The sequence below is a fragment of the Gopherus flavomarginatus genome, chromosome 5 (assembly GCF_025201925.1).
Source record: "Gopherus flavomarginatus isolate rGopFla2 chromosome 5, rGopFla2.mat.asm, whole genome shotgun sequence".
Taxonomy (NCBI): Eukaryota; Metazoa; Chordata; order Testudines; family Testudinidae; genus Gopherus; species Gopherus flavomarginatus.
In genome coordinates this window covers 73,403,469-73,416,511 of record NC_066621.1, presented here as the reverse complement: position 1 = coordinate 73,416,511, position 13,043 = coordinate 73,403,469, and the positions used below count along the sequence as shown (strand labels likewise).

General features: G+C 37.7%; 1 protein-coding gene across 4 annotated transcripts in view; it reads left to right on the top strand.

Annotated features, from left to right (window-relative positions):
* PRMT3 (protein arginine methyltransferase 3) overlaps positions 1-7,976 on the top strand; it is a 119,037-nt gene extending 111,061 nt beyond the window's left edge. For all 4 annotated transcript variants that reach the window (XM_050955383.1, XM_050955385.1, XM_050955386.1 and 1 more), the window contains one exon: positions 7,310-7,976. In XM_050955383.1, coding sequence (XP_050811340.1) covers positions 7,310-7,419 — 110 coding nt within the window. In that variant the 3' untranslated portion in view covers positions 7,420-7,976. The remainder of the gene's footprint in view (positions 1-7,309) is intronic.
* The last annotated feature ends 5,067 nt before the right edge of the window (positions 7,977-13,043 follow it).

Below are 13,043 nucleotides of genomic sequence, written 5' to 3'. Positions count from 1 at the left end.
GACGGGGTCCAACAGAAACCACCCCAAGGCCTCTACCTCCAGACTATTTATTGAGTTGCAATGGGCCATAAACATTTACAAATGGGTCCTGAGCCCAGAAAGGTTGAGAACCACTGGTTTAAGGAACCAATTTTCAAGCCAACTTTTCTAAGCAATAGTGCTCATTTGAGGTTTATACCCAGTTAATTATGATATAAGACTTTGGATATGAAGCCTAGTTCTACAAAAAATAAATTCTGGTTTGGATCTTGATAAAATCTAAATTATGCAACTATTGTCTGTCTCTGTCCCAGATGATTTTCCTGTTGAAGCACATTACATTCACCGCCTTTTTCATAAATCATTAATCACTTGCTGTTTGGGTCATGAGGATTGGAGAAAGGGATGCAGTTTGCCTTGATGTGGGATGGGAGAGTAGCCTGCTCTTTGAATTTCCACCTTCAGGTCTGTAAACCATAAAATCAAAAGAAAGGAATAAGAGAAGGCTTTGCTCAGGTTACTTCCTAAAACCAAAAGGGTCTGTAAACGCTTTTTCCAGATATTGAAGAGCCAAGTGATTTTTGTTAGTAAAGTGGGGGTGTGTGTCTTTTTTCCATATATAAAGGTATACAGTAACGAATGCTATACACACTTCTATTTCCCCCTTTCTCATAATGCAAGAACAAGGGGAGATTCAATTAAACTGAAAGGCAGAACATTTAAAACTGATGCAAAGAAATACCTTTTCACCCAAATGTGACTAATTTGCGGAACTCATTGCCACAAGACACGATTGAAGCTTAGAGCTTAATGGATTTTCTTGTTCTTAAAAACATCCAGTCTTTTTTTAAATCCTGAATTATAGTAGTAAAGACTTTTAAAAAATCATCTTTGGAAGGGATCTAAAATCCTATGCTTCAGGGCTTAAATTTAAAAGTCATGGGGGTAGGAAGAAATTTACCCTGTGTGCAGATTATTGCACTATTTCTTTCTCTAACTCCTTTCAGAGATGTGATACTGGAGTAGGTGGATCACTGCCCTGACCCAATATGAAACTTCCAGTGTTGGCACTGTACAAATATATGTGGAAGTTATTGTCCCTGTTCTGAGGACCTTTCATACTCATTGGTAATACAGAGCAGAGTCACAATAATACATCAGAGGTATTATCAGTGTCATATCCATAGCATGCTACCATATGTAGGGAAATTGCAAATATGTAATTTATCTTTAGATTATTTTGGTATGGAAATAGAGGCACTTTTTTTAATCTGCTGCGATAGCAAGTTTCTTGCTGCAAGCATTTACTGCAGTATTTTTTTTTCTTATTGGGAGACAAAATTTAAGGTTTTCCAGGGGATGAATAAAAATGCTGCAACTGGATTATAACGAATTCAGTTTTGTCCTAATTGAACTGCAGCACTACAGTATGGTTTGTTTGCATCCTGCTGAGCATAATAAGAGCAAGGTGATGCAGCTCAGTCCCAGAGAGCGCTTCCTCTGCAGCCTGTAAGACAGTAGAGCTCTTAAAAAGCGTCAGTCATCTTATATCTCCATGGCATAGATTAATTGTTCTGATCTGCCTCCTTCTTACATGGTCACACAGCCATTGCTTGGTTCAGCTACAGAAAAGGCTATTCAGAAAGGCAGATTTAAGGGGGGGGAAGGCATAGCTTGCCTCTTGACAATGAATTACACTTTGATTCTCTGGGTCGTTTAATGCAATTAACTTTTTATAAATAACTGAGGGTGCTCTTTCATGAAATCATCAGTAAGTTGTTAAGAGATGTTCTTCCTCAGAGCTTGCCTTGAGGCTAAATGTCTTCCATTTGCTGGTAATGAAGTAGTTAACTGGTATCAAATCTTATTCTTTTGCTTGACAGGATTGTTGCATTTAAATAACTAATCATTCCATTTTAACAGTGTATTTGTGTATAGAATAACAATTACCACAGTGGAGCAGTCTTGTTGAGCAAAGTGGACATTTAATAAAAAGCTCAGCTGGAATTTCAGGGAAATAGCTAAATAATTCTAGAATTTGAGAACAAGATTTGTTTTTATTATCCTTAGGAGGGTACCACTCTGCCATGTTTTAACTCTTTTCTTGAAAATCATTCTTGACTGTGAAAGTATTCTGCATCCTGTGACGAACTCCTGCCATTCAATCATTTTAAATGTGGATCTGGTGTCGGATTTATGTTTAATATGATATCTGACAGCTGCAAGAATAGATTTTTTTTAATCCATTTAAATTTGAAACCGGCAGTCCCACTTGATTTTGAACTGTGCAGATATGCTGCCATTTGTTGGCTCATAACTTTTATTTATCCAAAGACAGCACTATAAATTTCAGCTTTTTCAGCAACAAAAAATGTTGCAGACGTTGACAATCTCTTTAGAAATCCTACTAAATAACAAGTATCTCTAGCTGCTCTGAGACTAAGAAGGATGGGAGATGCCAAAGAGGCAGAGGAGGCATAAGAAGGTAGCAGAGGCTGGGATTCGGGGTAGGAGGGGTCAAAGATCAGGTAAGGAGCAAGGCCTGCTGTGGGAGCAGCAGAGTAATTAGTGCTTTATATGGATAGCCTTCTACTTTATTAATGCACCATTCAGCGCCATACAGTTTTAAACAGAACTCCTCATTTTTTTTTTCTGCTTCAATTGATAGAACTTGGTTTAGTATATGGATTTTCCAAATAGTAACTATTTACAAATAAAAAGCACAATTCCATTTTGAAACTCTCTTAAGACTGAAAGAAAAATACTTCCTTTGTAAAGCTTTTTCAGTTATATTTTTTCTAAATATTTTGGAAAATGTTAAAGGAGAGAGCTGCTAATTTAATCTATTAACTGTTCATATTTGTCTTCCAAAAAACTCCAAAACCCTAGGGATAATTCTGTTGCACATCTGCTCTCAATTTTTTTTCTCAAAACAAAGGTAGCAACAACGTTGAGATCCCTCTGCTAGATAATACTGTTGTAAGCCCAGAGGTCAAATTTCCCCACAATGTGGAAAAATATCCATATCGGATGATGATTGCTTCTGAAGAGTTGGTGGGGCATTCATATGTAGCATGATGACTTACTCTTAACTCTTGTGAGCATCAGAATGGAAGGTGTGATGTGTATGTGCCAATAAACCAAAGCTAAACCATTACAGTGCATCTAAATTTAATGCATTGACATTTGCAGTCTCTTTTATGAGTCATGACTGAATTTTTGATGCCATATTAATTTGTATTTAACTTCCAAAGGTGTTGCATCTCCACAACTTCTGTTCACTTAGGAAATGCAGGTGCTTAGTGCCTCCAAAAATCAGGCTGCTATTATATGGATGCTTAATTTTAGACATTCGCGTATGAAAAGTTTGGATCATGTGAATTAAACTTCTGTTTTTAGTGCAATCTGGCATAAAAGTACTGATAGTATTAAAAAGCCTTGCCCATGGTAATGAATGTATATAGATTTTTTTTTTCTTCTCGAATGTCCATTAACCATTATAAAGATCTAGGCTATGTCTACACTGCACTTTCGTTGGCGGGAGAGTGTCTTCCCATCACTGAAGCTACTGCCCCTCATAGGGGATGGTTTTATTTTGTCATCAGGAGAGCTTTCCTCTGGTGACAGAGTGCCTACTGGGAGTGCATTACAACAGCGTGGCTGTAGCAGCGCGGTCGTGCCGTTGTAAGGTGCGCACTGTAGACATAACCCTGGTCTGACACCTGCATAAGACAGGCCATAGAAATTCACCCACTGATTCCTGTATCAGAATTTCTGATTAAAATATGTGCCTAATTTTTAGTCTGAATTTATCTAGCATCAGCCTTTGTCTAGTGGATCATCAGTACTTTATGAAATAGGTGTTTTTGTATTTGATAAACGATCCATTTTATTATACATGGGTTTAAAATGAGCTCTCAACTAATGGACCAAGAAACACAATTTGTGCTGCATTCATACATGTATTCAAAAAGTTGTAATGAAAATTAAAGCAAACTTTGAAGTAGGCACAAAATGACAAGTATGAAAAGAGTCCCAGCCGTGTACTTTGACAAATGGCATTTTTGTGTAACAGCACTTCACTTTTAACTGCTACAGTACTTTCAAAGACCTAGTATTGTTTTCTTTTTTATAATCAAATATGTAGTTAACAGAATGCAAGATGAACCGCTAACTAGATGAAATTTGCAGGAATGCTTCTGAATTGGTTAACTTAAAAATATGTCTTGTGCATCTAGATTTTCAAAATATTCGTGCACACAACTTTGTTCAGTTGTGCATGTGTAAAAGTGACATACTTTATTTATACCCACAGTCCTGTTTGTTCACGTGTGGTGAACACAAGTGGATTTCCTACAGGTTGTTCCAGTACAGAGGACATTGGACGGTGGGTTAGGACACTTGGGTCCTAATTCCGGTGTCTGCTCTGGCCTCTCAAATGTGTTCATTGATAACTTATCTGAAATTGTAGCAGGAGGGAGAGTCTGAAGTGTTTTAGTCAGTAGCAAGTGCTGTTTTGAGTCATTTGCAAGTCCTTAATCAAAGAACCAGAAATGAAGATTTACTGCATTATTTCCTTTTTTGTTTTTTAATAACATTTCAATCTGAGTACATAATAAATTTGAAAAGTAAGCAACTGTGACTAGTTGCAGTTGTTAAAAATACTTCAGCATTTATGTGTACCTCTTTATTCTATGAAAGTATGTACATTTATTTATAGCTCTCTATCCTTTGTTTGTTCAAATCCATGAAGCATGGATCAGCTGTTGGTAATCTTTGTAATTGTAAACTCACTACTGTCCTCTTGGTCTATGAATCTTTCATCAAGAAAAGTAAATTTTTCTAGAACTAGCATTGTAACTCTACAGAAACAGCTATTGTCCATGTCCTACGTCAATAGTAAAAACTTGCAGAAATGTGTACCCCTTTGGATACACACTTTAAGCCTTTCCTGGGAAGATATTTTTATGTAACTCTGGAAAATTAAGGGCTGGATCCTGCCTACAGGCATATGTCTCCACAAATCTTATACAGTCTGCTACAACACACTAATCTTAAAAAAAAATATAAATATGCATACACATGTACAAATTAATAGTATTAATTTGCCCTTATAATACCACTTTTCATTATAGGATCTATAAGTGGTTCACAGTTAATGAGCTTCAGAAACCTCTAAGATGATAAAGAATATATAGGGAATTTTTTATCCACTACTGAAGCACAAAAGTCTCTGGGATAAAACACAGTAGCTGTCTAATAGCACCTGTTTAATAGCAAATTCAGCATATCACAAAAGATTAAGATGAACGGAATGTTAAATTGAAACATTAAGGAGTGGAATTTAGGTGGATAAGTGCAATTACCTCAGTTGGGATATGGCCAGCAAACCAAAAGTAACCTCCTCCCTCCTTACCCTTCTGAAAAGGGCTGCGGGGCCTCTGTCAAGGTGTCTGCTTGATGTCTTAGCCCCCAAAAAACTGTTGCTAAATGACAATTTTTGTTTGGGGTTTAACAAAATTTAATGCTAATTGTGACTGATCTGACAGTGATTTGCCATATCCCGGACAAACCTTATGGAATTAAACCTCATAGAATTCAGTTTAAAACCTATGGAGTTCATTGTATTGAAAATGCACATATTTGTATATTATTGTGGGATTGTATAGAACTTCTTTAGGAGGAAGGCAGGATTAATGCAGTCTCTGGGAGATATTAAGAGCTTCAAAGGACTTTCTGGGTCAATAAGTGTGAAGTGGATTTCCTAGGAAATACTTAGGGGTGAGAGGAATGCAAATGACCCACCTCAAATCCATCCTTTTGAAGCTGCAGTTTGAGCAAAGACCCACTGTCTGGCTGATTATCTAGTCATGAACTCTTCAAAGAGTCAGGCTGGATGAATTGGTGACTCCCTTGCTCATAACAGTTGTTCAGAGCAAAGGATGTAATGAATTTAAAACTACAGGAAAATCCCTGGGTGGGGTTTGAAGGCCTCTCCTGATACAGCCCTTGTTGCAGTTGAGGTGATCTCTGGTAAACTTATTAGCATGTGTGTAGGTTCTGTATTGCTTTTCGTATGTTTTCTCTGTGTTGCTTTTACCTTAAAAATAAATTGGTACTTGCTTAGAAAACTCGTTCGGAACTTACAGATGTGTCAATTACACTATGTACCATTGGAGGAGAGGAGAGAAGCAAAGCAGGCCTGCTTTAGATAGACTGTCTTTTTCTGAAATGACATAGTGAAGGCAGGGAACTGTTGAGCCTGGAAATACCATAGTCAGGAGGGAGAGGAATGCATGTCTCTGCCAGCTATTGCCTCTCTGGAGTGGAGCCAGAAACCTGAGGGTGGGTGTCCTCTATGGACAACTGAGGGAAAATATAGGTGTAATTGCCCTGAATTGTGACAATTTATGTTTTTTGCAGTTTTTTAATTTAATGAAGTTTTTATTTAAACATTCCCCTGCAGGACCTGACTCAAAACAAAACCATCTTAAAAACCAAGGCCAACATTATTGTAATACAAATAAGAAACACTCAGCATACATGGTGAAAAGTGAACTAGACTTATACTGTTCACTCAGTTTTAACTCCTCTGACATGGTTGTAGTAATGTCCCTTGTTTAAACACAAGGAAGGAATGAAGAAATGTCCACTTCAGGGAGTAATACTTTCCCTTTAGTAGTGTGCTATGGCTAACACAGATGTTTACTTCATGAAGAAAGTTTGTAATATGTTATTAAAGAATTTAAAATTTTAACTTTTCCTTAGGGAATGAGAACTGCTTCTTAAACTCAAGGGCAAAAGTGATACCAAAATGACTTTTTATATCTGCTATATTAATGAAGTATTGAGAAATGCTTCCAGAAGCTATTGCAAATGGCCTGCTAAGCAGTTGCTGTGCAAATCCTCTTAACTGGAGACAATTTTTGAGAGTCTTGGGGAAGGAGAACTCTTTGTATGCAGGACATATTGAGTCCTTTACTATACAATCTGATTATAGCAATCTTGATTGGAATTAATAGCTCACTGGATGGGTTAAGTGAGAAGTTAACAGGTATGATGAAATCTAACCTATGTCATAGTAAGTCAATCAGTTTGGCCAGATTTGTAGTCAATGACGTTACTAATTGATAGAACAGGGAGATGGTTTCAGCACGTAGCTGTAGCTGTCGTAATATTTTGTGCCTTTTATTCATCTCTTGTCCTCTGAAACAGACTCCTCATGCAAACCAATAAAAGGAGATAAATGTAACACTGCTGTTTTAATCAAGCCATTCAGTGTATCCAGCTTAGTGTAAATGCAATCATTGTTTGTGTTTTGCTCTTGTAGGTGAGACTTTGAGAGGAAAGATAACGGTCCTCAAGAATAGGAAAGATCCACGGTCCCTCATTATAACTCTTTTGGTGAACAATACAAAACAGACATACAGCCTGCAGTGAAAATACTAAACAGACTTCAAGAAATGCAAATTTTATATGTATCTGATGTCAGTTTTTCTAAACAAAAATGGTGTTTGGCTCAAGAATACAGCAAGAGTTGGAACTGATTAGCATTGTGTGGTCTTGCAAAGGTGATAGATGAGATGATGATGAAACCAAATCTGAACATTTCCTGTAATGTGGAGAGAAGGAATGAAAAAGATTTTAATTTTGGTGAATCTGCTAGAAAAGTCAGATAAGACTCTGCCATTTACTGTAATGATAACATGCTGTCTGTAAAATTTTAACTCCGCAGAGCATAGCTTATTCTTACTATGCTCACTGGCAAACCTGATTATTCTCACCAAAAAAGGCAATCTTGCACAGTTTCTTAGCTAAGATCAAAAGAGGGCCAACTCCTGTGCAGACCTCATTTTTATTTGGAACAATTCAGTACAAGTAAGTGCTTCAGGATTTGGCCCATCATGCTCTAGTGATGAAAACTACATTTGTTTTTATAAACTTTCTATTACTGTATGATGTAAATTGCACTTGTCAAAATAAACTATCAAAGTACATATCGTTATTCAGTTGCCTTAATTTTCGTTATTTATTGGAAGATTAAGACCTTCAATATCTACAGTGGCTCTCCTAGTAATTACTGAAGCTTTTCCTGTCCTGATCTATTGGACTGGCTTTTGCAAAGTTGCACATGTATCTGGGTAGTACCAATATCCTTCATCCGCTCTTGACTTCTTCATAGCATAGTGACACAAAAATGCAGTCAGTTGTCGTCATATGTCCATCTTCTACAATTCAACAAAATCAAATTCCATAGAGCTAGCAATGAAGCTCCATTTATCGAAAAGCAGAAGGCAGAAAGTCTGGCGGTCCTGACCGTAGGAAAACTGAAGGGATGCAGGTGCATCTCTGACATTTACCAATTTGCTGGTCACAATGCACCATTGATAGCGGGACCAAAACTGCTACCAGTCTTTGGGCTGAATTGCAAGTAGAGCAGCCTTGCGAGCATATTGTCCCATTTCCCACCTACCCATTTCTTGCATTTTTGAGTTGGAATTGTGGGGCTTGATTTGTCCACAGTGAAAAAAATTTGGCTTGGACTTTGTGCACATGATAGGAATTTTACCCTATGTTAAGAGTAAAAATGGACGTTGCTTTAATGTTTAATACTGGACACTCTCTCTAAAATACAAAACAAGAGATTCAAAAGTCCGTGAGCCAAATTTTCAAGAGCTCTGCTCCCATTTAGGCAGCTAAATGGGAACAGCTGGAGGCTGAGCCCTTCTGCAAGTCTGGCTACTTCACATAGGGGCCCAAGCGGGAGGTGAGGTCTTTTGAAAAATCCCTCGAGATTCCTGCAGTAACACTAGCACAGCTGTGTTGTGCACCTTGTGGTGATGAATGCCCAGTTGCAAAGTTTGAATCCAACTTTCCCAGTTCATTGGGGAAGAGAGAGGGTGCTGTATTTAGTTTTTTCGTTTGAGCCCATCTCTAATGAATAAAATCTGTAAATGTTCCTTAGTAGCATTGTGATTCCACACAACAAAATTCCATTAAGTTCATTGACATTAACTCATCTATTTTAATTGCTCAGTCTGAATGAAGTACCATGAGTGAATAGCATAAATGACTGAATAGTTAACTTCAATTTTCAGTTTCTACAGTTTCCTATGCTACTACGAGCAGGGGTTTTAAAAATGATTATTTTGATAATATCCATTGTAGCCCAGTGTAATTCTAATGGAAAGCTCTTGTAGGTTGATACATGCACACCATCAGTTCAGTGTAGAGGTATAAAGAACATAGGTGCATCAGATTGCAAATTAACTTAAATCTTTTTAACTACAAGAATAACAGTTTTTAGCACTAAATTTTTTTCACTCTTCAAAAAAAACTTCTCTCTAAAATATTCTATGGCTCATTTAACTCTACATGTTGAAGCAACATATAGAAAAGGGAGTGGAGATGGTGAAGAGGGATCCAGTCTTAACTTTTCCAACCAAAAACTTCAGACAGTTAAGTTTAGAGTGATATCTGCCATGGGGGGAAGAGGCATTTTCTTCAGTCCTTAAAAATTAATAATCTGTTTTCATACTATTTTGTGAGAACAGCTCAATACTTAAAGGAAGATTCCCAAGAACTTGATCATTAATGTTGGTTAATGATTAGTTTGCTAGTTAATGGCTCAGAGATTGCAGGCTATTAAAGCTAACAGATTGCTCATTAGCTGCAGTAACTGCAGAATTTGAGGAGAAAGCTACTGTATTCAATTAGCTCTTCTAGTAACCCGTAATTATTTTTGGTTTCCACCCCCTCTTTCAGTGGGAAATAGTTTGAAAAATCATTCATTAGTCGTTAATATTCTCTGCAAATATGTACCATTTGCTGTTTATAAATGCTTGATGCAGATGTTTATAGATGCTGTAACCATGCAGAGCTTTCAGAGTGAAAGAATGTTTCACTTTATTGAGAGATAACTAGTGTAAAAACAGAGCCTGCTTCGAGTAATGATGAGTTAGTTACATCAGCCATCAATTTTCCCACAGGTATTATATATATACTTGGTTAATGAAAACTGTAGCAAATCTCTCTTCAGATGAGCATAAGGACTGACATTGTACTTTCAAAACATATCCATATGCCTAAAACCATATTCATGCACCTTTCAGTACAAATGGCTTGATCTGCAAGGATGCTGGGCCCCTGCTACTACCAACTTGTATTTGGATGCTGGATTACAGGAAACTCAATTTTCAAATTGACCTTTCCTTTGTTTTTCTGGTAAAGTAAAGTTTTTGATCTCCGGTTTATAAACTTCTCCTGAATGGCTTTGAACACTTGTCGGCCAAGCTGCAAAAGTGATCTCCTAGTTTACCCGTGAGGGAGAGGGGAAGCCAGGCATTAACATGGATGCAGCTCCAGTTCCTTCATTAGCATGTGTCTCTTGAATGAGTCTCCTGCTGGGGACCCTAATAGGATTTCATAGTTTGCCCCTGATCTTTATTCTATAGCATGGTGTTTGCTTTAATGAGACACAGCTCCTGTGATAAAGAAAAAGGCTTTTGATCTTCAGATGGACAAAGCTTTAAGGGGAATTCGTAAATATATCCACCACTTTTCAGAACACACATGTAGGCTGCTAGCAAGATTGCAAGCCACCTTTTTTGTTTGTCAGCTGAATTTTAAAGCGTACAGATTGTCTAGCAGTTGTCATGTGCAAACATACCTGTTTGATAGTTCCTGAAGTTCCCTACAGTTATAATTCTTAACACACTAACAACGTTTTATGTCTCTGGTTAAATTCCCCGTGAGAAAAGGTTATCTGTTCACCAGGATTTTTGGTAATGTGCCACAATAGTTTCACTACCACCTGTTAATGACTTCCTCTCTGTTGGAGGATGTAGAAAGAGCCGAAAGCCCTGACTATTAATGTCATAAGTCAAAGATGGAAAGGAAGAGTGAGAGAGCAGAGGGAGTGATAATGTCTCCTGCAGGAGACGTTAAGCCTGGAGCAAGCTTGCTAAAGGAGCTAACCAGAAACACCTTGCTTGTGGGGAGGGAACTGCAAGCAGCTGGTTCCGTATAAGAGAGCCAACACAGTTGGGGAGCTTACGCTGGGAGTCTACAGCTGAGTCCACTCTGAAATGGACAACTGCAGGCTGAACCTCAGGCAGGTCACCCCTAAGAACGCATTCAAAAAAAGAAAAGGAGACTAGATGAAAGAACCCTTTCAGCCACCCAGGCTCTGAGGTAAGAGTCGTGCCTTGGGCCAGGTACTTGGTACTCTGAGTTTTACTTCTGAGTTATTGTCTGAATAAATCCAGACTCCTATAAGGGTGTTGATTGGATAAGAAGTGTGTGCAGTGTCTGTAAAAGAGCCTGTAAGCAGGAGAATAAAGGGCAGAGCAGAGGCACCATGGCTGAACGGGGCAACCATCTCATCTACAAGGAGTGAAAACCAAAGCTTTAGGAAAGGAATGGCCAATGTAACCATGTGCTGAGGCCATTTTGCTGATTGCCCATTGGAAAACCCTTTCTATTCGCGATATTTAATTTCTGGAGATAAATTTCAGGAGCCTGTTAACTTTGATAACATCAGTAACACGATATAGCTAAGTTCATGGTCATTGATCAAAATACTCTATCCCAGAATTTCTCTTCAAACAGCACCAGTATGGTAGGAAAAATTCTCTGTTAAAGTGCTGTCTAAGTAGTTTTAACTAGATTTCTAGCAAACTGGATGGAATTATTCCAGTGAAAGATTTCGTTTATAAAAAAATTAAAATTATTTGCAGATTACTGCACACTTGCAGTAGAAACAATGAATGGAACTATTTGAAAAGTCACTTCTCCAATTACCAGCCAAGACCTAACTTCTGTGGAAAAGCTTTGACATTACATTCACTTAAAACAGTTCAAGGTCATTAGCTGCCTCAGGGCAAGCCTGACTTTTGTACTCAGGACTTAGCATGTAAGTATAGCTGTATTTTGTTTTCTGATACTTTCATATATTCATACATGTAGGGTCAAATATTCAGTGACCTCTGTTTGCACACAGGCAAACACATGTCCAGGGGTCAGATTCAAACTCCTGTGCGCACACATGATAGAATGTACATGTGCAAATCCTGTCACACCATTGTGCACAGATGTTAGTGGTTGACAGTACATGCAGGAGTGGTAGCATGTGCACAAATAAAGGATGATTTGATACCACTGGGGAATGATGTTCCTTTATTCTGTTATTGGCTTGGGCTCTGAAAGTTTACATAAACGTTTAAAACTGTTTACACTTCAGATAAAAATACTTGGGCCAGATCCTCATCTGGTGTAAATTGGCATAACTCCATTGACTACAATAGAGCAACACCAATTTACACTATCTGATCTGGCCCTTTTACTTTCAAAATTAGAGTATATACCAACTAGTAAAACTGGGAGTGGTATATAACACCATATTATCCTGTTGTCATGTATCCACGGGTGCTTTTGCACTGTAAGCTTCGTAAGGTTGTGAGACCGTTGTTGCTATTTATTACTAATGTCATGCCGTAAATGTGAATGTTATGTTTAGGTCTGGTTTGCCTGTTGTAGAGGGCCATGTAAATTTACAATGCTATATAAACAACTTTTACCTATATATGAACTTCAGAATTGTTGACAGCTAATTGAAATCTCTTATTCTGCTATTCTTGGTATATTTAGAATATTTACCACATGTTCATATATTGGCATATGAACATGCATATATATTTGCATATTAGAGGCTCAGGCTGTGCAGCATTTGTGCCGTACAGTAAGTCCCAGTCACCACATTCATCTATAGTATACAGTATATTAAAAAAAAAACACTCAACCCAAGTTCTGTTTTGAACAAAAAATACCTTGTATAATTCTTAATAAGGTTACCAATATATTCAGATCCTTTTAAAATAAAATCCATTTGTAGCATGAAACACTTCTTAACTATTGAACATGCAACCTAGATAGTGAAGGATTAGATTAATAATTGGTCTTAGGCATCTAAATCCCAGAATCAGGCCCCACTGGGATCCACAAAGCCTCCAAACTCTGTAGGCACCTAAACTTGCTTTTTGCGGTACAACTAAACTTGCAGTAAA